At 59.0% G+C, this 26,331-nt stretch overlaps 1 protein-coding gene across 3 annotated transcripts in view; it reads left to right on the plus strand.

Annotated features, from left to right (window-relative positions):
• The first annotated feature begins 6,528 nt into the window (after window positions 1–6,528).
• The window catches only part of TBC1D22A (TBC1 domain family member 22A), a 232,975-nt gene continuing 213,172 nt past the window's right edge, over window positions 6,529–26,331 (plus strand). The window contains exons 1-3 of one of the 3 annotated variants that reach the window (XM_040987550.1): window positions 6,529–6,654; window positions 23,803–23,859; window positions 25,240–25,562. In XM_040987550.1, coding sequence (XP_040843484.1) covers window positions 6,593–6,654; window positions 23,803–23,859; window positions 25,240–25,562 — 442 coding nt within the window. In that variant the 5' untranslated portion in view covers window positions 6,529–6,592. Of the gene's footprint in view, window positions 6,655–23,802; window positions 23,860–25,239; window positions 25,563–25,646; window positions 25,870–26,331 lie in introns of those variants that run through there. The other 2 variants (XM_040987565.1, XM_040987561.1) reach the window with 2 other exon arrangements.

Below are 26,331 nucleotides of genomic sequence, written 5' to 3' on the forward strand. Positions count from 1 at the left end.
TCCCTCCTCCCTGCTGAGGGGGTAGCAGAAACAGCACTGGCTGGGGTGGTCAGGGGAGCTAGGCATGCATTCACTTCTGCCTCAGAAATATTGCTGCTAGGCCTCAGGCTGCCTGTGTACAGAATGGGAGTGTACAAGAGCCGGATCTAAGGTTCCCAGCAGCCCTGGGACTCTGAGAGAGGCTGCCCGGGCCCTCCTTGGCCCCAGGTCATTTGGCTGGCCGTCTGCTGTTTAATCTGTACCTCTGACTTCCCTGGGAGCGACACGTGGGAAGGGCCACGTCTCGCCACACAGAGCTCGCTTTGTCTCCTACAGACAAAATCTTCTCTTTCATTAGGCTCTTCCGGCCGGGAGGTGGCCTGAGGCCCGGAGCACTGTGCCCCTTGGTCAATCCAGACTTTATGAGGTCTCCCAGGCCCGGCTGCCCCCTCCCCCAGGGGCCTGCCATGTCTGAGTTACAGCAGGTGGGACCTACTAGCAGACAGGTCAGGAACGCCAGAGGAAGGACCCGGCTTCAGCTTCAGGGCTCGTGAAGTCACGGAAGACCTGTGCGCATACCCACCCCCAGGCAGGTCCTGCAGCTGGGCCGGCAAGAGGCTGGGTGACTGGGGAGTCGCGTCACGGCGCTGCCCTCTGCACAGACGGAAATACTAGCTCTTGATACTGGCGGGACGCTGGCATGCCATCAAGGCAGCTTCCCTTTCATGGTCTCATTTGATTTTCAGAAGAACCTTGTGAGTCATTTGTGGTGGTGTTAATTACCCCATTATACAGCTAGGGACGGATGAGGCTCAGAGCGGGGCTGGGCTCTGCCTAGGTCACAGCCTCTTTGGCTGTACTCAAGGGTGACAGGACCCCCATCCCTCAGCCTGTCAGGAGGGGAGAGACGCTGCGGGGGAGCTCTGGGCACGTCACTAGGGCTCCCCTGAGTCTCTAGCCAGCGTCCAGCATAGCACGGGACTAGGGTCACAGGGACAGGGCTCTGGGAGGCTGGCACCCCTCCCTGAGTAGGTGCCCTGCACGGGGATCATAGCACCTCTCCTTTTTCAGCGATTCCCCAGAGTCCTGAAGGTTCCCCCTGTCCGTGCCCACCCAGGCTTGTGGCTATGCCTCTGCTGGTCTCAGCCCCCCAGGGGCTCCTCACCCTCCGGACAGGATGGAGCACATGCTGGGAGGGGCTGGAAGTCTGGGGCTCGGGGTGCAGCTTTGCTTGGATCTTGAAGGATGGGGGTGCAGATGGCTCCAGAGGGGTTGGGCAGTGGCAGGGGAGGGGCAGGGGACCATCAGGGGAGTGGGCAGCCAGGTAGGGTTTCCACTAAACCACATGGGTCAGCGGCTGACTGGCGTGAGCAAGGAAACGAGGAAGTGGAGCGGGGCAGGGAGGGGAGGCAGTGTGCTGGGGCCAGGTCTAGAAGGAGCACCGTGGCCTGGGCTGGGGGCTGGAGAGTTGCCCTGGTGGGCGTTGGGATACCGTCACCAAGCATGCACAGAGCTGAGAGCCGGGGAGCTCTGGGTCAGAGGTCAGCTGTCTGTCACGGCTTACACGACACAAGGTCATCAGCTCCCCTTGGTCGCCTCCCTCCTCCTCCTGCCTTTCCCTGGCTCCCTACGGCCAGAGATGAGCTGATCTGAAGCCAGGAGCTTCTGCCAGATCTCCCAGGCGGGTGCAGGGTCCCAAGGCTTTGGGCCGTCCTCGACTGCTTTCCCAGGCCACAAGCAGGGAGTTGGACGGGAAGTGGAGCAGCTGGGAGTTGAACCAGCGCCCATATGGGATCCCGACAGATGCAAGGCCAGGATTTAGCCAGTAGGCAGTCATGCTGGGCCCTCTCCCTTATTTTTAAGACTCCAGGGCCTGGGAGATAAACAGAAAATGGCCCATTATCTTCATTTTGAAAATGTTTATTTATTTGAAAATCGGAGGGATCTTTCGTCCACCGGCTCACTGAACACTCACAACAGGCAGGCCTGGGCCAGGTGCAGGGACTCTGTCTAGGTCCACCCTGTGTGTGGCACGCTCCTAAATACTTGGGCCACGACCTGCTGCCTCCCCAGACACATTTGCAGCTTCCAGATCAGAGAGGTGGGACAGGCCCTCCGATACAGGGGCGCCAGGGACTCAGTGGCAGCTTCCCACACTGGGTCCCAATACCAACCCTCTCCACACTTTACGGCTCAGAGAGCCCTGTACCCCCCCCAGGCCACTCTGGCCAGGCCACACTCACAGCAGACAGGAGGATGGACCACAGCCTGCCCAGGAGCTGCTTCCCCTAATGTGTGGTTATAACCACGCGGTTCAGCTGACCCGTCTTCCTCTGGTAACAAGCCCCGCTTGGCTGAGTTTGGCTGTCGCAGGCCACTGTAGTCAGCAGGCTCAGTCTGCCTTCTGGCAGCAGTGCTGGGAGAATGTCCTGGAAGAGACAAAAGGGTCCGGGGTCCTAGGAGCCCCTCACGGGCAATGTGGCCCTGGTTCCCATCCTGTGCAGTCATGCCCAGCCTGCTGCTGCTGACCAAGTGGCCCACTGGGGATCAACTGGGTGGGAGGCCGAGCTACCAGGAACTCTAACAGTGACGCCAGTGATGCCAGTGACGCCACGGGTCTCTGCCGCCCTCTGCTGCCCAGAGCCAGTCTTGGTGCAGGTTGCCCAGGCCCGGCTCCCAGGGATCCTGCCTTATTGTGCAGCTTCCCTGCTCAAATTTGGACGTTTTTCAGCTGGTGGCACCCAGGGCTCTGTTCACTGGGGCTAACCATACCCCTGGGCTGTGGGCACGAGTCTTGGCTTTTCCCTGTGCCACCTGTGGAGTGGCCTGACCCAGCTGTGCTGCCCATGCCCCAGCCAAGGGAGAGAGTGTGGGGGGCCAGGGGAGGCTGGGGGACACGACTTGGACCCTGGGGGCTGGGGGGGGGGGGCTTGCTGAGGCGCCTGAAGGCAGAGGTGACCTAGGAGAGTGGGGTCCCAAGCTCTGCCTGACTCGGGGCTTCTCTGTCCTGGGCTGGGTCCTCGGTTTCATCCGGTTAGATTCTCTGCAGCATTCAGCCGGCGTTGAGCAGCAGCACACGCAGGAAGGGCTTCCCCAGCCAGGACATCTTTTTCCATTCTGCCACCTCCCACCAGGTGCCCCAGCTCTGACTTGCTCAGGTGACTGGCTCTGTGCCTGAGCTGCATGGGAAGTGGAGCAGCTGGGACAGACTGGTGCCCACGTCTCTGCCTGGCCTGACTGGGTGGAGGAGAAATGGACTCGTCTGCTGCAGCTGCTGCTAGGCCTGTGTCAAGGTCAGTCAACACTGGCCTCAGGGGCACATCCTGCCCAGGCAGCAGGTCTCATGAGGCTGTCGCTCCTGCCACTCTACTGTGAGTAGTGGGAGCTGCTGGCACGCTCCGTGGATATGAGGGACCCTGTGTGCACCAGGACATGTGATCCCTCTTCCATAGCACAGTAGTATTGGGGTGGACAGCTGGGCACGAGTGGGCCTCCCTTTTCTAGCACCCCCTGCCTGTGCAGAGGTGTGTGGGGCGTGATGTGTGTTTCTCGGAGACCTGGCTCAGGCCCACACTGGCTCTAATGGCAAAGGTGGCCACAGCAGTGGCTTTCTGGCCAGTGGACCGGTCTCTCTGACTGGGGCGTCCTTCAGGAAGTGTGATAAAGCCCTCTCAGACAATGTGGCCACTCTAAGGAGTGGCTTGGCTAACCTAATCCTCTGGGGGATCCAGGCTGATTCCTGGAGCAGGGCCCTTCTGGAGAGGGTCACGTCCTGACTGCCAGGAAGAGGAGAACAGCATGGCACCTGTGTGGGCGCTGGGGGTATTGAGGTGTTCTCCAGCCCAGTTCTGTGTGGGCACAGGTGGCAGCACAGCTGAGGTGGGCCCTGGGAGTGTGGGCTGCCCCACCAAGGAAGCCACCTGCAGCTGCACAAGTGCTGGGGTGGCGCCTCCATGTGGGGTACTGGTGGGGCAGCACCCCGGAGTCTCCCAGCAGAGGCTGACAGCACCCAAGATGCTTCTCTCTGCCCGTGGATGTGGGTGCTGCCAGGGGTCTAAGGTGACACGGCAGGAACCGGGCACTGAGTACCCATCCTCACCTGAAAGGCCCTTCCTCTCCCAACACTGTGTGCCTGCCAAGGACAGCCTGCATCCAGCCACAGGTTTTTTTTTTTTAATAGGAAAGGCAGATTTACACAGAAGAGAGTCACAGATTTTCCATCCACTGGTTCAGTCACCAGGTGGCTGCAAAAGCTGGAACTGAGCCCACCTGAAGCTGCAAGCCAGGAGCTTCCTCTAGGTCTCCCACATGGGTGCAGGGTCCCAAGCGCCTGGGCCTCCTGTTGCTGTCCCAAGGACATTAGGAGGGAGCTGGGTGGGAAGTGGAGCAGCTGGGACATGAACTGATGCCCATGGGGGAAGTTAAGCCCCCATGCCTTGCCCATTTGTCTTTCAATTTGGGACATGGCTGAGGGGCATCCCTTGGGCTACCTGGTGTCCCCCTAGCAGCCCAGCTCAGTCCAGCTTCTTGCCCCAGTGAAGTCACCTGAGTATCTGCCCACCATCTACTTCCTGGGGCAGTGCAACCCGAGTGCAGCCACACTGAAGCACCTGGCTGCAGCCATCCGAGTCGCTGTCGCCTACCTGTCGGGTCAGTGATGTGTCTGCCAGGAAGGACTCCTTGCACAGCGTCCCTCCCACACCCACTCTGAATAATCCAAGTGGCCCAGCAGGTAGCACCAAGTGCGCTACACACCAAACGTCCTGGCTGCCTCAGGCATTGAAACACAGCTGGATCCCTCATGAGGACTTTCTGCTGATGGCAGCCCCTGCCAAAACACCCACTCTCTTCAGTGGAGCTTTTAAAATTCTCATTTTAAAAAGTATTTATGTGGTCCTGGTGCGATAGCGTAACGGCTAAAGTCCTCACCTTGAATGTGCCAGGATCCCACATGGGCACCGGTTCTAATCCCGGCGGCCCTGCTTCCCATCCAGCTCCCTGCTTGTGACCTGGGAAAGCAGCTGAGGATGGTTCAAATCTTTGGGACCCTGTACACATGTGGGAGATCCAGAAGAGGCTCCTGGCTTCGGATTGGCTCAGCTCCAGCAGTTGTGGCCACTTGGGGAGTGAATCATCAAACAGAACATCTTTCTCCATCTCCTCTCCTCTCCATACATCTGCTTTCCCAAAAAAAAAAAAAAAAAAAAAAACAACCAGCATTTATGTGACTGAAAGGTAATGAGAGAGCAAGAGAATCTTCTATCCTCTGGTTCATTTTCCAAATGCCTCCAGCAGCCAGGCTGGCTAGTCAAGAGCCTGGGGATCCATCCATGTGTCCCACCTGGACGGGAAGACGCATCACCTGCTCCCCAGGCGGGGGCTGGATGCAGGGAAGACACCTGTGGCCGGGAACTCCGACCTGCAATGTGGGCTTAACTCATCGCGCTACGGTGCCTGCCTGCCCTTACGTAACGTACAACGGCTGGGGAATTCTTGGGCCATATTCTGCTTGTGAGTCTTGAAGCCTTCGATCTCCGCTCATTCTGCAAGGTAGATAGGATAGCCTGCCAAGTTAGTCCCCAGAACCCTCAGGTGGCTTAGGCCCTCGCCCCAGTGAGTACTGCCAGGTCCCTGTCAGTGAGCCTGCTTCCCTCCGCCTCCCAGCCTGGCTCTTTCCTCACTGTGTTCCCGCAGTGGGCAATGTTAGGGTGCTTAAAGCTGTCCGCAGGGGCCCTCCTGGAAGCCGTAGCACAGGTCCTGAGGCCAGACCCGCCGAGTCTTCCTTCCCGGACTCCCAGCCTGAGGCTATGCAGCAGAGGGGCCCTGGGAGCCACCCCAGCAGGGGATTCTGGGCATTCTGGGTACAGTGCCACCCAGGCAGCACTGGTCATGGACCAGACATATGCTGGGACAAGCTGAGACCCAGATGACACCCGGCAGGACCCTGCACCAGTTATGGGCATGCAGTAGGGTTAAACACAGTCAGGGCATGACCCAAGGCACCAGGCCAGGGTCAAGTTGGCCTGGCACCAACACCTTGCCCACAATGAGCCCTGGATCAATGTTTTCCTCAGAAAACGAAATGGCCTGCAAAAAATCTGACAACACACTGACTTTTGTTTAAAAACTAGAGCTGGCGGGGCGTGCCAGACAGCTCCCCTATGTGCTCCCTCCTTACTGCCTCACACACGCGGGCCGCCCCACAGCCCGTGTCCCCGCTGCCCACGGCCCCGCACACCCGGACCTCGGCATCCCACAGCCCGTGTCCCGCTGCCCACGTCTGTACCCCCTGCCCCACAGCCCACAGTCCCGCACACGCGGATTCCGCGGCCACGAGCGCCCAGCTCCGTCTCGGGGCCGCCCCCGAGGACGTCCTGGCCCCTGCGTCACCCCACCGCGACGCACCTGCCGGGAGCCGCCGTCGCCCTTTGATGCCGTGCGACGCCAGCAGGGTCGGAGGCGGGACTTCCTGGCGCGCAGGCACAACTTCCGGAGGGAGGCGGAAGACCTGTGGTCTGAGCGCTCGGGGAACCCGGGGCGGCTTCGGGGTCACCGGGGGCAGGGCGGAGGCCGCGGGGCCGGGGTGCGGCGCTGCGAGCGATGCGGAGGGGCCATGGCCAGCGACGGGGCCAGGAAGCAGTTCTGGAAGCGCAGTCACGCCAAGGTTCCGGGCAGGTGGGTGTGACGGAGAGGGCAGGGTCGGGGTCAGGGGGCGGAGGTCGCGGGGTCGCGAGTTTTGGGGTGACGGCTGCCTGATCCCAGGGTCCTTGGGGAGCTCGGGCACGGGAGCGTGGGCTCTCGGAGGGCACCGTGGCAGCCCTGGGCAGTGACGCTGGCCGCCAAGTTTTCTCGGGGACGGCCCGAAGTTCTCCGCCTCCCGAGTCTGGTTGTGCGCCCCGAAAAGCTTGGGGTCGGGAGGCCTCCGGCGGCGGGTGCTGTGCAGGGGCTGTACAGGTTCCGGCCCCGCCACCCTGGTGGGCGCCCCGAGAATGTTCACGACCCCCCTCTTTTTGGGGGACCCCTGTAGTACCGGCAGCAGGCAGCACGTTCAAGCACTTTTATTATTTTTGTTTTCTTTGAAAAATTAAATACCTGCTTGCGCTCTGGAAGCTCCGAAGTCCTCATGGGATTGCTGTGGGACCGCACCCGGCCACAGGAAACGGGAGTGCCGGGCTGGAAAATGCCCGGAGTGAGCGGCTGGGCGCCGGCGGCCCCTCCAGAGCCAGCACGCTGTGCCCAGGGTCCAGGTGTGAGCTGGTGGACACCAGGGATTGAGATTCCCAGAGGAGTGGGGTCAGGTGGAACACTTGGGGCCACTGGCTGTGGTGGCTGCCTGCAGTCTGGGCTGACCTAGGACCTGGCCCGGCTGTCACTGGCTGTGGTGGCTGCCTGCAGCCCAGGGAGGCCTGGGATCCGGCTGGGCAGCTGCTGGCCATGGCCCTGGCTGCAGTACAGGGTGGCCTGGGACCCGGCAGGGTGGCCGCTGGCCATGGTGACTGCTCGCCATGGTAGCTGCCTGCAGCCCAGAGAGGCCTGGGATCCGGCAGGGCAGCTGCTGGCCATGGCCTTGGCTGTAGTACAGGGTGGCCAGCAGGGTGACTGCTGGCTATGGAGGCTACCTGCAGACCAGACCGCCTGCTGTCCGGAGTGGCCTGTGACCCAGCAGGGTGGCTGCTGACTGTGGTGGCCGCCTGTAGTCCGGAGTGGGCTGAGCAGGGTGGCTTGCTGACCGCCCAGATGCAGTGGCTTTAGCAAGGAGGGTGTCAAGTGGAGACCCTGGCTTATTGCTTTGGAGACTCAGCAGGGACCTCAGCCGGGACCCCGCTGGGGTCTAAGGGGAGGTGGAGGTTTGGGGAAATGGTGTGTGCCTTGGCGGGAAGCTGCAGTCGGGAGCCAGGCAGTGTGGCACAGAGGTGGGAACTTTGGGTGGCATCGGAACTACTGGTTCAAGGCACACCTCCCCTTTAATTAGCTCTTGGTGGACACCTGGGACCTCGGAGTGAAAGCACTGCTGTGTGGCGTTACTTCTGTACCCCAGCCTTCACACCAACGACCGTGTCTGTCCAGAACCACTTTGGATATGGGGTCCTTGTAGAATTAATCAAGTTAGTAGTCAAGCATACTGGGTTGAGTGTGCCCTGATCCAGTGACTGGAGTCTCAAAAGGTGGGGATGTGGACACAGACGTTAGGTGAGTGGACACAGGGTGGCAGAGCTGAGCCTGCAGGGCGTGGTTAGGAGCCAGGGCCAGCCGTGGATTCCTCGCAGTCACCCTAAGTGGCTGTGGCAAGGACCTGACTGGGAGCGTGTGATGTATGCTGCCGCCTTGGCCTTGGGCTTCTGCCTCCCAAACAGGGACAGTGACACTTCCCACCTGCCAGTTCACTCCTCAGAGGGTCCAGGCCGAAGCCAGGACCTGGGACGTCATCTGGTTCCCCCACGTGCATGCCAGGGCCTGAGTGCTTGAGCGTCACCTGCTCGCTTCCCAGGCAGTTCGTAGGGAGCTGGACCGGACATTGTGGTGTGGAATGTTGGCTGTGTAAGCTGCCATGCCGCAATGCCACAGTGCTAGCCCTACGTGCTGTGGTGTCAAGACAGAATGTGAGGTCATTTGTTGTGACAGCCGTAAGATACTGCCACACGGGGTCCTGCAGCACCCAGGGTGCACAGTTATCTCCTGGATGTCGATTCTGTGTGATTGGAGACCCTTCTGGGAGTGGCAACCTTGTGCGCAGCACAGGGGCTGGCCTTTGTGGCTGATGGTGGCAGGACAAGGAGGGGACACTGGGCTGCAGACAGGCTGTGCAGCCTCTGCAGGGCATGCCGTGTCCCTTGCTGACCGTGTCACGTGGCTGCTGGCCACGCACAGAGAGCTCACTCATCATGTCTTGCAGCTTCGCCCACTCCTTCCAAGGGTTTGCATGATTGTTTTTTCGGAGAGCCCTGTCATCCCAGGAAAACTCAGGAGGAAGATGTCACTATTCCCAAAACATGAGCTGGTGTCTGTGGGTAGCAGTGCCCAGGGGGCACGCGACTGTGCTAGTTGCTGCCACACAGCAGCTGTAGTTTGCTTGCCACATGGCAGACATTGGAATGGGCTTGGTTTTTGCTCCTGGGTTGGCTCCTGTGAAACACCGTGTGGAGCGCGCGTGTGTGTGTGTGTGTGTGTGTGTGTGTGTGTGTGCACGCACATGCATGCTGGCCAAGGCCCCTTCGGCTTACGGCTGATCAGGCTCCTGTGTCTTCCCTGTGCTTCCCTCTGTCCTGCTTTGAACGTGGCCCTTGGTGGCACTGAGGCCCTTCAGGCCCAGGTGTCCTCCTCCTGTCAGCATCACGTTTTTCCCAGGGCTTTACTCTTCAAGATTCAGCCTGGGCCCCCGGCTCCTGAAGTTGTGCCCATGTCTGTGCAGCTGGCCCCAGGTGCCTCTGCTGGATCGCCTTCCGTGCTGTCTGCGTCTGCTTGGTTTCTCCAGTCGCTGGGGAGCTGCGGAGTCGCTGCAGTGTGCCTGACACATCTCTGCATTGTTAATATTGATAGTTGGTGTGTGACTACACCCGTTGGGCGGAGTGTGCTGCTTGTCCGATGGGTGTCACCTGGCGGTCCTCGTGGAGCCCTGGACTGCCCTGTGGCCGTCGGCCGTGTCTGGCTGTCTGGATGATCGGGGTGTGTGCTGTGGTAGAGTTCTCTGGGTGGGAGTTGGCTAGTTGCACATTCCAGCCTGGCTCTTTCTGTTGGTATCAGACATTAGCCAAGGCCTGTCATTCCTGCTTGGCCTTCAGTGTCTGCATTTGTGAGGCTGTGTTGAATAATACCAGGCCTGGTGTCTGTAGAAGTCACTCTTAAATCAGTTTTGAGCTTGATAATTTGTTCATGCATTGACTGCTTTTTATTATTTCTTAAGGTTTATTTTTATTGGAAAGGCAGATTGATAAAGAGGAGAGACAGTCATCTTCCTTTTGCCGGTGCACTACCCAGACAAGCACAAAAGCTGGCTGAGCTGGTCTGAAGCCAGGAGCCAGGAGCCTCTTAAGATCTCCCACTTGAGTACATGGTCTCAAGGACTTGGACCAGCACTGCTGCATTCCAAACCCAGAACCAGGGAGCTGGATGGAAGTGGAACAGAAAAGATGTGAAATGGTGCCCGTACAGGATGCTGGAAATTGAAGAGGACAAAGCTGAACCACCCAGCCAGCTGCTGCAGTAACTTTTTAACCTATATTGTACAATAGGACAAGCCGTCACATGCGAAGGCTGTATAAGAACGTGCTAGGGGGTGGTCTGTGCTGAGTGTGCGTGACACGTGGAGCAGGGTCAGTGTGAACACGTGGAGCAGGGTCAGCGTGTGTGAACACGTGGAGCAGGGTCAGTGTGAACACGTGGAGCAGGGTCTGTGTGAACACGTGGAGCAGGGTCAGTGTGAACACGTGGAGCAGGGTCAGTGTGTGTGAACACGTGGAGCAGGGTCAGTGTGTGTGAACACGTGGAGCAGGGTCAGTGTGTGTGAACACGTGGAGCAGGGTCAGTGTGTGTGAACACGTGGAGCAGGGTCAGTGTGAACACGTGGAGCAGGGTCAGTGTGTGAACACGTGGAGCAGGGTCAGTGTGTGTGAACACGTGGAGCAGGGTCAGTGTGTGAACACGTGGAGCAGGGTCTGTGTGCGTGACACGTGGAGCAGGGTCTGTGTGAACACGTGGAGCAGGGTCAGTGTGTGTGAACACGTGGAGCAGGGTCAGTGTGAACACGTGGAGCAGGGTCAGTGTGAACACGTGGAGCAGGGTCAGTGTGTGTGAACACGTGGAGCAGGGTCAGTGTGTGTGAACACGTGGAGCAGGGTCTGTGTGAACACGTGGAGCAGGGTCAGTGTGTGTGAACACGTGGAGCAGGGTCAGTGTGAACACGTGGAGCAGGGTCAGTGTGTGTGAACACGTGGAGCAGGGTCTGTGTGTGAACACGTGGAGCAGGGTCAGTGTGTGTGAACACGTGGAGCAGGGTCAGTGTGTGTGAACACGTGGAGCAGGGTCAGTGTGTGTGAACACGTGGAGCAGGGTCTGTGTGCGTGACACGTGGAGCAGGGTCAGTGTGAACACGTGGAGCAGGGTCAGTGTGTGTGAACACGTGGAGCAGGGTCTGTGTGTGAACACGTGGAGCAGGGTCAGTGTGTGTGAACACGTGGAGCAGGGTCAGTGTGCGTGACACGTGGAGCAGGGTCAGTGTGTGAACACGTGGAGCAGGGTCAGTGTGTGTGAACACGTGGAGCAGGGTCTGTGTGAACACGTGGAGCAGGGTCAGTGTGTGTGAACACGTGGAGCAGGGTCAGTGTGTGTAAACACGTGGAGCAGGGTCAGTGTGTGTGAACACGTGGAGCAGGGTCAGTGTGAACACGTGGAGCAGGGTCAGTGTGTGTGAACACGTGGAGCAGGGTCAGTGTGAACACGTGGAGCAGGGTCTGTGTGCGTGACACGTGGAGCAGGGTCAGTGTGTGAACACGTGGAGCAGGGTCAGTGTGTGTGAACACGTGGAGCAGGGTCTGTGTGTGTGAACACGTGGAGCAGGGTCAGTGTGTGTGAACACGTGGAGCAGGGTCAGTGTGAACACGTGGAGCAGGGTCAGTGTGTGTGAACACGTGGAGCAGGGTCTGTGTGAACACGTGGAGCAGGGTCTGTGTGAACACGTGGAGCAGGGTCAGTGTGTGAACACGTGGAGCAGGGTCAGTGTGTGTGAACACGTGGAGCAGGGTCAGTGTGTGTGAACACGTGGAGCAGGGTCAGTGTGTGTGAACACGTGGAGCAGGGTCAGTGTGTGTGAACACGTGGAGCAGGGTCAGTGTGAACACGTGGAGCAGGGTCAGTGTGTGTGAACACGTGGAGCAGGGTCAGTGTGTGAACACGTGGAGCAGGGTCTGTGTGCGTGACACGTGGAGCAGGGTCAGTGTGTGAACACGTGGAGCAGGGTCAGTGTGTGTGAACACGTGGAGCAGGGTCAGTGTGTGTGAACACGTGGAGCAGGGTCTGTGTGAACACGTGGAGCAGGGTCAGTGTGTGTGAACACGTGGAGCAGGGTCAGTGTGTGTGAACACGTGGAGCAGGGTCAGTGTGTGTGAACACGTGGAGCAGGGTCAGTGTGTGTGAACACGTGGAGCAGGGTCAGTGTGTGTGAACACGTGGAGCAGGGTCTGTGTGCGTGACACGTGGAGCAGGGTCAGTGTGTGAACACGTGGAGCAGGGTCAGTGTGTGTGAACACGTGGAGCAGGGTCTGTGTGAACACGTGGAGCAGGGTCTGTGTGCGTGACACGTGGAGCAGGGTCAGTGTGTGTGAACACGTGGAGCAGGGTCAGTGTGCGTGACACGTGGAGCAGGGTCAGTGTGTGTGAACACGTGGAGCAGGGTCAGTGTGAACACGTGGAGCAGGGTCTGTGTGCGTGACACGTGGAGCAGGGTCAGTGTGTGAACACGTGGAGCAGGGTCAGTGTGTGTGAACACGTGGAGCAGGGTCAGTGTGTGTGAACACGTGGAGCAGGGTCTGTGTGTGTGAACACGTGGAGCAGGGTCAGTGTGTGTAAACACGTGGAGCAGGGTCTGTGTGAACACGTGGAGCAGGGTCAGTGTGTGTAAACACGTGGAGCAGGGTCAGTGTGAACACGTGGAGCAGGGTCAGTGTGTGTGAACACGTGGAGCAGGGTCTGTGTGTGTGAACACGTGGAGCAGGGTCTGTGTGTGTGAACACGTGGAGCAGGGTCAGTGTGTGTGAACACGTGGAGCAGGGTCTGTGTGCGTGAACACGTGGAGCAGGGTCAGTGTGAACACGTGGAGCAGGGTCAGTGTGTGTGAACACGTGGAGCAGGGTCAGTGTGTGTGAACACGTGGAGCAGGGTCAGTGTGTGTGAACACGTGGAGCAGGGTCAGTGTGTGTGAACACGTGGAGCAGGGTCAGTGTGTGTGAACACGTGGAGCAGGGTCAGTGTGTGTGAACACGTGGAGCAGGGTCAGTGTGTGTGAACACGTGGAGCAGGGTCAGTGTGTGTGAACACGTGGAGCAGGGTCTGTGTGTGTGAACACGTGGAGCAGGGTCAGTGTGAACACGTGGAGCAGGGTCAGTGTGAACACGTGGAGCAGGGTCAGTGTGAACACGTGGAGCAGGGTCAGTGTGTGTGAACACGTGCAGCAGGGTCTGTGTGAACACGTGGAGCAGGGTCAGTGTGTGTGAACACGTGGAGCAGGGTCTGTGTGAACACGTGGAGCAGGGTCAGTGTGAACACGTGGAGCAGGGTCAGTGTGAACACGTGGAGCAGGGTCAGTGTGAACACGTGGAGCAGGGTCTGTGTGAACACGTGGAGCACGGTGTGTGTGGTCAGGTGCTTGGATCAGGTCTGTTTTGTACTTGGATTCCTGAGTGTGCAGAGACGTGCAATTAGTCAAGACGGCAGCGAGCGAAGGTGACAGTTGCTGTTGGATCTTAGCGGAGCCGTGTTGTAGGTAGGTTGAAGGCGCTGTCATTGGGATGGTTAGGTGGTCACGTCATGTCTAGGGCCCTGTGGTGTTAGCAGCAGGTGAGTTATGTGGGAGAAGAGTGCCCGGCGGAGGGGTGACCAGGTGTATGGTGCTGAGGGCTGCTGTGCAGGGGACGGACTCATGGCCAGAGTGAGCCTGTGATGACTTCTCATCCCAGCTGGCTCGGAAGCTGAGGAGGGTTTGAGCAGAGGGGCAGAGGGGCAGGATTGCTGTGTTGAAGGGGACAAGGACAGAAGCAGGAAGGCTGGGCGGAGGCTGCTGGGACGTGCAGCAGGTGAGAGGTGGCCGAGACTTGAGCAGAGTGGAAGTCCCGGAGGTTGGGGATGTCATGTCCTTCTGTCTGTGGTCAGAGACACACGTGCTGCCCCATCCATGGCCTTTCCTAGCGGGGCCACTGCCTCGCTTGGCCCTTGGACGCCCGCCAACCTCTGCAGCTGCAGTTAGGATTACTGAACTTGGATGCCAAGGCCAAAGTTGCTGCCGCCCGGGCTGTGGGACACAGGCAGCGTCCAGTGTGCTCTTCCTCGCTTCGTGTGCTCAGCAGACAGAAGGGCACGCACGCTGCTGGGCATGTGCATATGACATCTGTGAGTGAGGGTGGCAAGCCCGCAGGCATCGAGAGGCACTGGAATACAAGAGTCTTGAAGTTGTCATGGCCCTGTGCCTCCTGGTGGCCCTGTCGGAGCTGAGAGGCGTCTCGGGGTCAGTGAGACTGGCCGCGGTTGGCCTCACTCAGCAGCTGGTGGAGAGAGGAGACGGGGCCCTTCAGAGAGCTGGCCTGGCCCTGTGCTGGAGCAGAGCCCGCCAGCATGGACCACGTGTGGCTCTGGTGCCTGGACACACGCGGTCCTCCTCTGATGGAGATTCCGCCCTGCTGATCCCTTGATGTGGAGTTCTCCAGGCTTCCTGCCTCCCTCTGACCCTGGGGACAGGGAGGGTGCAGGAGAGGGGTAAGCAGAGGAGTTCATGTTGGTCCCCTGGCTGTGAGGGGGCAATGAGGGCTTGAAGTGGGAAGTGGCACACGTTTGAGGCTACAGATCCCTGAGAGATGATGCGAGAGGGAGGGGTGGGCTTGTGAGGAGTCCGCAGGTGCAGGAGCTAAACAAGGGGTCCCGTGTTGGGAGTGGATGGTGATGAGGGTCGGGCCTGCGGAAGGGGGTGCTGATGGAGTCATGGCACTCCCATGACAGATCTCCTCCTGGGAACCTGTGAGTGTGTTGGGCCGTCCTCGACTGCTTTCCCAGGCCACGAGCAGGGAGCTGGATGGGAAGTGGGGCTGCTGGGATTAGAACTTATTCTCATGTGGGATCTTGGCACGTTCATAGTGAGGACTTTAGCTGCTAGGCCACGCCGCCGGGCCCCAGGAGGGCTCTGTCTTTACTCACACGGCTGTTTGGGTTGCTGGGTGGATGGGAGCTGGACCCTGTGGGGGCTTCGACAGGCCACGACACATGTAAGTCGGGGCATGTCAGGAGTTTGGGAGGTAGCCAGCTACGAGGGTGAAACTTGGGGCTGCCGTGGGAGTTCCAGGGCAGCCATCTGCCTTTAGTGTGACGCTCTGGGCTGAAGGGACCCTGGGCCAGGGAGTCCTGCAGGAGGGGTTGCCCAGGACGAGTGGGGTGGCGTGTGTGCCCTGGCTTGTGGCTGCGGTGCCGCGCTTCCTGCAGGTCACTCCTGGGACAGACGTGGTTCCAGATGACACCGTGTGTGGAGTCGTTCACTGTTGTTATCAGGCTTTTCTGCACACTTCCCTCTGAAGCCTTCTAAAGTCAATTTCCTTGGAAACCATCCTTCTTCCCAACGTCTCTACGGATCTGGTGAGCATCGCTGTGTGTTGGAATGAAGCTAATGCTGCATTTCGTTGCTCATTTAGCTCATATTTCAGAGGACTGCCTGGAGCCCGTGGGGCCCTGCGTGGAGCGAGCGCTTCAGGCGCGGGGGTGATGAGGCGGGACACGGTCGCCCCGGCCCACGAGTGCTGATGGAATTTTCCGTTTGTTTTCTGACTCGAATCCCACAGCTGATCTGTCCCTTTGCTCTCCACTGTCTCAGCCGCTGCTGGGCTTACTCACTGCTGCTTAACCTGTAACTAACAAGCTCCGGAAGCTGGCTTGTGCCCGACGCACCTCGTGCTGCTGCTGTGAATCCAGCGGGGAGGCAGCATGTGGTCGGTGCAGGACAACAGGCTCTCCTGGGCCCTCGCTGGCCCCGGGGCCTTGCGGCACTGACCCACTTCTGGCCTTTTCGGCTGTCTGCCTTTCTTTCCCAGCTCATGGGCTGTCTACCCTCCTGGCAGAGACACGCACGTGTCTGCCCCCATCTTTGCCATCTGGGCCGGCGTGGGCCTGTTCTCCTTCCCTCCTTGCCAGAGCCAGGCCCTGCAGCATAGTCGGTTCTGGAGTAGCCTCCTCATCACAGTGCTTGTGGAATTACTTAAAGAAAGTCCTGGAACGGAGTCAGTCGGAGGTTGAGGTGCTTTCCCGGGGAGAGCTTGGAAGCCAGCCAGGAAGCGTGGCTGTCTGGAAGTTGGCTCACCATGTGTGCTTCTCTGCGATTCCCTGTGACTCTGGGCACCTCCGGCCCCCGACTGTGCCGACAGAGCTCTGACAGCTGGCTGTGCTGGCGGGTGTCTACAGCCCCCCAGGCAGGGCTCCCCCAGGCCCTGAGCTCTACTGCGGCCATGCCTGCTGCCCGCCCAGCCCTCACCCTCCGTGGACTTGGGCCTCCTTGCAGGCTGAGTGGTTGTAGGGTCAGTGGCTTGTAGGCGAGTGGGACCCAGAACCAACAGCCAGGGGCTCTGCTGTCGCAGTGAGCTCTTCATTCTCGCCTGTGGAGGCCTGCTGGCCGTCCGGGTCCTGGCGGTGGAGCCTCCGGGCCGTGGGAGGGCTGCCCTGCCCGCAGTGCGGGCGTGGGGGCATCCTAGGGCTCCCTCGTCTGCGATTACAGAGGGTACATTCACAGGCGACACAACGAGGCTCTTACAGGGCTGTGTTGTCACCACCACAGTCCGTCTCAGGGTGACTTCTGGCCCACAAAGAACAGCCTGTGCCTGCGAGGAGCCGCCCCTCCCCTCCGCCTGCCCCGGCCACCACCTGGCCACTGTCTTTCCTGGACGTGTCATGTAGGAGTGGGCAGTGGGCACGCTCCTGTGTCTGGCTTCTATTAGGCAGCTTAGAGTTCTCTCATGCTGTGGTGCGGCCTGTGCAGTTCTCAGACCTAGAACTGGGTTAAACCCATTGCTATCTGAAAATATTTCAAGTTGAGAAGGTCGTCAGCATGTCTGTGCTACTGAGCATCACAGCCTGGCCAGACGGTGTGGTGTGAGCTGTGGTGCGAGTGTGGTGTGGGTCCCTGTGTGGGCTGTGGCATGAGTGGTTGTGTGGGCTGTGGTGTGGGCTCTTTGGGCTGTGGTGTGAGTGTGGTGTGAGCTGTGGTGTGAGCTGTGGTGTGGGCTGTGGTGTGGATGGCTATATCAGCTGTGGTGTGGGTCCCTGTGTGGGCTGTGGCATGAGTGGTTGTGTGGGCTGTGGTGTGGGCTCTTTGGGCTGTGGTCTGAGTGTGGTGTGAGCTGTGGTGTGGGTGACTGTGAGCTGTGGTGTGAGCTGTGGTGTGGGCTGTGGTGTGGATGGCTATATGAGCTGTGGTGTGGGTCCCTGTGTGGGCTGTGGCATGAGTGGTTGTGTGGGCTGTGGTGTGGGCTCTTTGGGCTGTGGTGTGAGTGTGGTGTGAGCTGTGGTGTGTCTGGTATGTAAACACTCAGTTCCTCAGAGCCAGGCGATGGTCAGGACGTCAGGGAAAGCTTGCGGTGCTCAGAAAGGGTACATGGAGCCACAGCGGCCCAGGATGCCCGCCGCTGCCTGGCCATCGTCACTCTGAACCCCGTGTTTGCATTGCTGTGCTTGCAACAGTTCTTAGTACTTGTGAGTGTGTTCAAAAATGGCAAATACTGTTTTGCTTTAAACCATTTTTTATTTTATTCCATTTTAAAGTTTATTTGCGAGGCAGAAGGAGAGAGTGCCTGGCCCTCTCTCCCATGTTACTCCTGACTGCCTGCAACAACTGGGGTTGGAACAGAGCCCAAGCCAGAAGCCGTGAGTACAGTCTGGGCCTCCACATGGATGGCAGGATGGCGGGACTGAGCCTGCCGCTGGAGCGTCTCTGCTGCCTTCCGGGGAGCGTTGGCGGGAGGTTGGAGTGTGTTCGGAGGTCTGTGCTGAGCTCTGCCGGTGTAGAGGCCTGGAGCCAGCAGTGTCTCTTCTATTTTTAAAGATTTATTTATTTTTATTACAAAGTCAGATATACAGAGAGGAGGAGAGACAGAAAGGAAGATCTTCTGTCCGATGGTTCACTCCCCAAGTGAGTGCAACAGCCGGTGCTGGGCCAATCTGAAGCCAGGAGCCAGGAACTTCCTCCAGGTCTCCCACTCAGGTGCAGGGTCCCAGGGCTTTGGGCTATCCTCGACTGCTTTCCCAGGCCACAAGCAGGGAGCTGGATGGGAAGCGGGGCTGCCTGGGTTAGAATCGGCGCCCATGTGGGATCCCGGCGTGTTCAAGGCAAGGACTTTAGCTGCTAGGCCACAGCGCCAGGCCCGGGAGTGTCTCTTCTGCTGCCCACGTTGGTGTGGGGCCCACCCTCCGCTGCTTTCCCAGGCGCACAAGCAGGGAGCTGCATCATGTGGAGCAGCTGGGACTTGACCGGTGGCGGCTTCACGTGCTGCCGCGCTGTACGAAGGATTGGTACTGTGTGCCCAGCTTGGATCGTCCAGTTTGTCGTCCTTGACCCTGGCAACTGGAGTTAGTTAGGCTGTGGTTGTTCTTCCATAGTATGTGCAGTCTAGCTGGTTCATTTACTGTCATTTGATAACAGGCTTCTAGACTTTCTGAAACCTAGTTGAGCCCTCCTCCTTGTGTGCTTGTGCAGGGGTTTTCTGGGTTGTCGGACAGAAGTGGAATGATCCTGTGAGAGAGAAGGCAGGGGGAGGCAGAGCTCTCCCCGCGCTGTTGGGCTCCTCCGGGGCCTGCCGAAGCCAGCCGAAGCCAGGAGAGGGGCCTCAGTGCTGCCCTCCGACGCCGCTGGCGGGGGCTCGGGTTCCTGAGCCAGCACCTGCGCTCCCGGGGTGATTGTCGGCGGAGAGTGGGCCTGGGGTGGGTGGGCCTGCACCCACACTTCGCTGTGACATGCGGGGCCTTAGCCCCGTGCTAAAGGCAGACCCATTCGGGCTTTCCAAGAACAGTGCAGTGCCTCGCTGCAGGCTTTATAGAAGGGCAACTGCTGAAAAAATTTGTTGGTTAGTATTTTTCAAAGAAAGATTCCATTATTTGGAATGAGATAGATGGATTTGTTGCTGTGTTTTAAAAATGACTGTAGTTGAAGTTTTCTTTTTTTTTTTTTTTTTTTTTTACTTATGTAAGACCAAATGAAAATGCAGTTTTAATTAGAGGAAATGAGGCTCCTGTCGCTCTGGCCTTGAACTCTGTGGCACATTTTTTGCCCAATAAGCATAAAGGGTTTGCCTGTGCAGGTCTGGCTGTGGTGGGGCGGGAATGGTGGCAGTGGCTGGTGGCAGCCGGCCTCTGTGAGAGACAGCAGGGCACTCTGTGGGCGGTACTGGTGGTTTGTGCTTAAGTTTATTTTCATTTACATGAAAGACAGTAAGAGAAGCGTGCACGTGCATGCAGACACACACACACCCCCACCCACCCACCCACCCACGTTCTTATCCCCTGGTTCTTTTTCCCAAACTCTGCAACTGCGAGATCTTGGCCAGGTTGAAGCCAGGAGTCGGGCTGGGTCACCCACTTGGGGGTAGGGCTTGGAGCATCAGCTGCTGTCTCCCACGATATATTGGCAGGAAGCTGGCTGGCAGAGGAGTAGCCAGGACTTAAGCTGGCACTCTGCATGGGGTGTGGGTGTCCTGAGTGATGGGTTAACTGCCACAGTGCTCACCCTACTGCTCGAACTGAGTTATGGAAGAGACAAAGGACTGCAGAGGGGAGTGCTTGAGGGCACCTAAGACCCACGGGCGTGGTGGGAGAGGCTGCTCGTGGCCATGTGAGGGTCCGTGGGTGTCCTGGGAGAGGCTGGCTGCTCGTGGCCATGTGAGGGTCCGTGGGTGTCCTGGGAGAGGCTGGCTGCTCGTGGCCATGTGAGGGTCCGTGGGTGTCCTGGGAGAGGCTGGCTGCTCGTGGCCATGTGAGGGTCCGTGGGTGTCCTGGGAGAGGCTGCTCGTGGTCAGGTGAGGGTCCGTGGGTGTCCTGGGAGAGGCTGCTCGTGGTCAGGTGAGGATCCATGGCCGTGCTGGGAGAGGCTGGCTGCTCGTGGCCATGTGAGGGTCCGTGGGTGTCCTGGGAGAGGCCGCTCGTGGCCATGTGAGGGTCCGTGGGTGTCCTGGGAGAGGCTGCTCGTGGCCATGTGAGGGTCCGTGGGTGTCCTGGGAGAGGCTGCTCGTGGTCAGGTGAGGATCCATGGCCGTGCTGGGAGAGGCTGCTCGTGGTCAGGTGAGGGTCCGTGGCCGTGCTGGGAGAGGCTGCTCGTGGTCAGGTGAGGATCCATGGCCGTGCTGGGAGAGGCTGCTCGTGGCCATGTGAGGATCCATGGCCGTGCTGGGAGAGGCTGCTCGTGGTCAGGTGAGGGTCCGTGGGTGTCCTGGGAGAGGCTGCTCGTGGTCAGGTGAGGGTCCGTGGGTGTCCTGGGAGAGGCCGCTCGTGGCCATGTGAGGGTCCGTGGGTGTCCTGGGAGAGGCTGCTCGTGGCCATGTGAGGGTCCGTGGGTGTCCTGGGAGAGGCTGCTCGTGGCCATGTGAGGGTCTGTGGCCGTGCTGGGAGAGGCTGCTCGTGGTCAGGTGAGGGTCCGTGGGTGTCCTGGGAGAGGCTGCTCGTGGCCATGTGAGGGTCCGTGGGTGTCCTGGGAGAGGCTGCTCGTGGCCATGTGAGGGTCCGTGGCCGTGCTGGGAGAGGCTGCTCGTGGTCAGGTGAGGATCCATGGCCGTGCTGGGAGAGGCCGCTCGTGGCCATGTGAGGGTCCGTGGGTGTCCTGGGAGAGGCTGCTCGTGGCCATGTGAGGGTCCGTGGCCGTGCTGGGAGAGGCTGGCTGTGCGCACTGTGCAGCATTTGGACTGCCCGCGTCTCGTGTCATGCTCACCGTGTGAACAGGTCTCATATGAGGAAGCTGGCGCAGAGTGTTTACCTGGTTAAAGCTTTACCACTTGGGATGTGTTTACCTGGTTAAAGCTTTACCAGTCGGGATGCGTTTGGAGCTGGAACTTGGACCTGAACCCTTGCATTGCTGAACCCGGAAGCTGCCTCGCAGTGTCAGGAGCAGGATGTGGCAGTGAGGTGTGCTTGGACAAAGTGTGCTACAAATGTTTCCTTTACACTTTAATGACACAACATTTGATTCTGCTGATGGAGTTCAAGTGGGGTGCCGTGGGAACCCCCCACTCTGCATCAGGAAGACCAAGGTCAGGACTGAAGCCAGAAGAGCTTGGCTCGCTGAGCTGGCGAGTGGGGCTTGTGCACGCATTGTTGCTTGTGGCTGGCGTGAGCTTCCTCGTGGGATGGTGCCTGGGTTGCAAGAGCGCCAGGAGAGCCAGGAGGCAGCTGCGTTACCTTTGAAAACAATTACACCTTCGATGAGGTTCACACAGCTGCATTCATGCCTGGGAAGTGGTTCATTTCAGGAGAATGAAAAGCTAACTTGTGTACCCTTTGTCCTCCCCAGCTTCTCCCCTCCCCAGCCTCTCTCCTCCCCAGCTTCTCTCCTCAGCTTCTCTCCTCCCCAGCCTCTCTCCGCCCCAAGTGGCTGCAAAAGCTGGTTGACTGCTTTGCCGGGCCACAGGCGGGGAGCTGGATGGGAAGTGGGGCGCTGGGATGTGAACTGGCGCCCGTGCGGGATCCTGGTGCGTTCCAGGCCAGGACTTTAGCCGCTGGGCTGCTGCGCTGCGCCTCGTTTTGTCTTTGTAGTTTTCGTCTGTGTGAAGTGCCGTCTCACGTGTTGTTCCGTGATGATGCTGAGCGTCTGTGCGCCTCCTGACCTCTCGTATGTTGTCTTTGGAGAGATGTTTGTTCAAATCTGGCTTTCAGTTGGTTTGCCTTTTCACTATTGAGAGTTAAGTTTGTGGTGTGTTCCTGGTCCAGGTCCTTTTTCAGCTACTTATCTTGTGCTATGAATGACCCTTCCTAACGGTAGCCTTGGAATCATATTTCTGTGGTTAGCTCGATGTCAGATTTACCATGCGTCGTCTGTGCTGCAGAGCCATCCTGGTCCGAGGTGTCGGAGAAGCGCCCAGCTGTGCTTCGTGCTGAGTGCTGGGAGCTGTTGGGGTCCCTTAGGCGAGAAGTTGAGGTGCAGCCTTCTTGTGTCCCCTTGGGCAGCTGGTTGTCAGTTCTTGCCTTGTGGATGGTCAGGCCGGGGCTTTCCCTCCTTGGGCCTCTCTGCCTTTCAAATGAATAATGAAACAAAAGCAAACCCAAACCCACTGAAGTAAACTGGCAGGGAGATGTTATGCTCACGCTGAGGACACTGAGCGCCGTCAGCATGCTCTGTCTTCCCAGCGTACTCCCCGTCAAACCCCAGCGAGCTTCTTGCAGAAACTGACAATCTGTCTGAGCCGGAAATCCAAGGGGCACAACAGATTCTCCTGGAAAGAACAAGGAGGACTCACAGTCCAGATTTCAAAACAAACTACGAAAGGACCCGTGTCCTGGAGTGCGCCCTGCATGCGGAACTGGCAAATTTACAAAGAGAAGGAGACAGATTGGCCGTCTGCTGGCTCACTCCCCCGGTCTGAATCCAGGAGCCAGGAGTTTTTGACTGTGTCTCTCACATGGGTTCAGGGACCCAAGAACTTGAACAATTCCCTGCTGCTTTCCCAGGCCATAACTTGGGAGCTGGCTCAGAAGTGGAGCATCTGGGACTTGAACCTGTGTCCATTTGGGATTCTGGTGCTGCAGGTGGAAGCCTATCCTACATGCTGTGGTACTGGCCTCTAGAAACTTGAAAAGTTCAAAATAACTGGATTTATTAGGAATCCCAGGAAGATGGGCTCAGAGTTCTGTGCTCCTCATCTTAGTACTGTACTTTTAAAAAAAGATTTATTTATTTTTATTGGAAAGTCATATATATATATATATAGAGAGAGAGAGAGAGGGGTGGGGGCGGAGGGAGAGAGGAGGAGAGACAGAGAGGAAGATCTTCTGTCCAGTGATTCACCTCCCAAGTGAGCGCAACGGCCAGTGCTGTGCCAATCTGAAGCCTGGAGCCAGGAGCCTCTTCCAGGTCTCCCACGCGGGTGCAGGTCCCAAGGCTTTGGGCCGTGCTCGACTGCTTTCCCAGGCCACAAGCAGGGAGCTGGATGGGAAGCGGGGCTGCCGGGATGAACCGGCGCCGGTGTGGTATCCCAGCATGTTCAAGGTAAGGACTTTAGCTGCTAGGCCACTATGCTGGGCCCAGTATTGCATGTTTAAATTTGTATTTACTGCAAGTTGTCTGTTTGTGTGAAATGATGCATAGAAAATGAAAGGTTTTAGCCAAGTAAAGACAAAGTCAGAATCCAGGAAAAAGGTGTGGCCTGTTGCTGTGATCTGTGGGGAGCTTGCGGCCTGTTACTTGCACCCACAGGCCCTGTGAGCACCCGGGCTGTCTTCTCAGACGCCTCTGGCTGAACACCCACTGTGTGTGGACCCCGTCAGTTGGGCTGCTTGATGGCAGTGAGGCCAGCAAACGGGGGTTTTTGTCCAGGCTTTGAGTGGCAGCTCAGGGAGCCCCCAGGCCCGTGTTGTTCTTTCTCTGGCCCCTTGGGCGGCCTCATTTCTCTTGGCTGCTCTTTATGCTCGCCCTTGGAAGGGCAGTGTGGCCGAGGGCTGCTCTGTTCTGGACCGGAAGCCTTCTGGGTCCCCTGGGGCCTGCGTGTGCCTTGGCCGGCCCTGGGGTCTTTGTTTCCACCTGCTCCCGTTCCTAGTCTAAGGTGCTGAGTGTGACACTTTCTGAACAGACCCTGAGTTCTAAAAAGTTCCTGGCTCTTGTTCTCCCTCTGCATTTGCTCTCTGCCAGGGTGGTTTGATTCCTGTCTGTGGACGCACACTGCAGTGATCCTGGGTGCTCCCACTTACACTGTCTTGAGGGGGTGCCTGAGGGTCTGGGAGGTGGGGGCCCCCTGTGCCGGCCTGTCCTCAGGGAGGGCCTGGGCCCACCTCCTCTGCAGACCAGGGGTCCCTCCTCGGCTGGGCCCCCAGGAGCCTGGGTGCTCAGGGCTGAGCTTTGCTCCTGGGAAAGCTGCAGATAAGCTCATGTCTTTTGTCTTTGTCTTTGAACAGCATCCAGCATGTGTATGGAGCCCAGCACCCCCCGTTTGACCCCCTGGTGCATGGCACGTAAGTGAAGTTTCACCCCCTGATCTGGTTCATGGCCCTCATATGCCGTGGGCCAAGGCCTCCTGTGTCTGCCTGCTCCCCTCTGCTGCCTGCCTTTCCCCAGGGGAGAATGGCGTTGTGTCCAGCTAACAGACCTCCAGCAGGGGCTTCCTGTGGGGCACTGCTGGTCACGCTCAGGTCATCCTGTGGCCAGGAGGACAGCTGAGGCAGCCCGATGCCCGTGGTTGGGGACAGTGTTGGGCTCCGCAGGAGAGCCCGAGCACATGGGTACCTGACACCTTTGTGTCCTGTTCTCCCTGCCACACGGACTGCCTGGGCCTGGGCGCCCTAGCAGAGCAGGCAGCAGTGGAGGGTGTCGGGGTGCTGTGGGTGGGGTACACATGCTGTTGGCCTGTTGGGTGGAATCTGCTTGGTGTTACAAGTTTCCGAATCTGTGGGAGGCCTGTGCTCTGTGCGTCCGCTCTACACCATTACAAGAGCTCTGCTCAGAGGCTGCTGGTGGGAGCAGGTGCTGGGTGGCCCTCGCCCAGTGAGCGTGAGGGCAGGTCCAGGTGCCTGCAGCCCCTGTGGCTGCTGGAGGAGGCTGCTCACATGGCCCCTCTTCCCTGCTGTCTGCACTCCTTTCCTAGGCTCAGGGCCTCTGAGCTGTGCTTGCTTTTTCTATGTCATTCTCAGCTACTGAAACCATTTTTAAAAAAAGTATTAAATTGGGCCCGGTGGCGTGGCCTAGCGGCTAAAGTCCTCACCTGGAACTCGCTGGGATCCCATATGGGGGCCGGTTCTAATCCCAGCAGCTCCACTTCCCATCCAGCTCCCTGCTTGTGGCCTGGGAAAGCAGTCGAGGACGGCCCAAAGCTTTGGGACCTTGTACCCGCATGGGATACCCGGAAGAGGTTCCTGGCTCCTGGCTTCAGATCGGCATAGCATCGGCTGTTGCGCTTACTTGGGGAGTGAATCATCGGACAGAAGATCTTCCTCTCTGTCTCTCCTCCTCTCTGTATATCTGATTTTCCAATAAATAAATGAATCTTTAAAAAAAGTATTAAATTGGAAGCCTGAGAAATCTTCCACTGTCTGCCTCCCTCCCCAGGCAGCTGCGGTAGCCAGGGCTGGGCCGGGTCAGGAGCCACGAGCTCCTCTGGGCTCTGCTGTGTAGGTAGCAGTGCCGTAACCCTCAGGCCATCCTCTGCTGCTCTCCCAGATACCTGAGCAGGCAGTGGATTGCAAGCGGGGCAGCTGGGACTCGAACCAGCATTCCCATATGGGTTGTGGGCGTTGGAGCTGCGGCTTAGGCCACCGTGCTGCTGTGCCGGCCCTGGCTGGTTTGGAAGGGTGGGTGGTTAAGCCTGGTGTGGCCAGTCATGGCGCCGTTCCTTGCAGCCTGCTGAAATCCGCACCCAAGGTGCCCACCACCCCGGTGAAGGCCAAGAGGGTCAGCACCTTCCAGGAGTTCGAGAGCAACACCAGCGACGCCTGGGACGCCGGGGAGGACGACGACCAACTCCTGGCCATGGCAGCTGAGAGCCTCAACACCGAGGTCGTCATGGAGACAGCCCACCGTGTGCTGCGCGACCACAGCCAGCGGCAGGGCCAGCACCCACCGCAGGAGGCATCGGCCCCCGAGGCGGAGCTGCCTGCGGCCCCAGGTGCCGACCTGTGGCTTGTCAAGTCGGTCAGCGAGAGCCATGCGGCCTGCCCAGCAGGTAGGCGGGGCGGGCAGAGGGGTGCGCGTGTCCAGGGCCTGCGGCTCTGCGAGCTCCCAGAGGGCTGTTGCTCTGCTCCGGCAGGCTTTTCTGGAACCTGAACTGGGCCACGTTCTGCCCAGAGGCCAGAGGCGTTTTGCTCCTGGATCGCCTGAGGGTTTGCCTTCCAGAGCCAGTGCCGGCATCACCGCCAGGCTGGCAGCCGTGCCAAGGGGGAGTTCAACGCAGAGCTGCAGCATTGGTTCTTCACTCCATTTCCTGGAGTTTGTTTTCTTCCCTACACTGCTCGTCTGTGCTGGAGCGAGAGGTGGCTGCGGGGAGCTGGGGCTCAGGGCCTGTTGCCGGTGGGACCTGTTGGCTGTTTCCATGACCGAGGGCCTGCGGCTCTCCCTCTGAGCTGTGCCTGACACACCTTGCCAGGGTGGGCAGGTTCATCCCTGGGGGCTCCTTGGTCACTGCCCGCCTGTGGGAAGGTCTTGTTGTGTCCTGGTCTCCTATGGGCCCTGGCGTCTGTGCCTGTCCTCAGCTCTCCCTCCATGGTGACCTGGTGGGTCGCCAAGCCCCATCCCTCCACAGCGGATCGTAGCTGCCTTTCCTGGGCAGGCCCGAGTGCCTTCCAGGTGGCCGTGGAAGCTGGGTCCTGCCACCAGCTTGTGTGGTCTCCACTTGTCTGTCGTTGCTTGGTCTTTTGGATTCTGTTTTATTGATGACAAGCGGATGCTGTGCCAGGGAGGCAGGTGTCTGTTCTGTGTTTCTGAAATCAAGGCAC

Source organism: Ochotona curzoniae, unplaced genomic scaffold (genome assembly GCF_017591425.1).
Source record: "Ochotona curzoniae isolate NIBS_2020 unplaced genomic scaffold, NIBS_Ocur_1.0 contig_1014, whole genome shotgun sequence".
In the NCBI taxonomy this organism is placed as follows: domain Eukaryota; kingdom Metazoa; phylum Chordata; class Mammalia; order Lagomorpha; family Ochotonidae; genus Ochotona; species Ochotona curzoniae.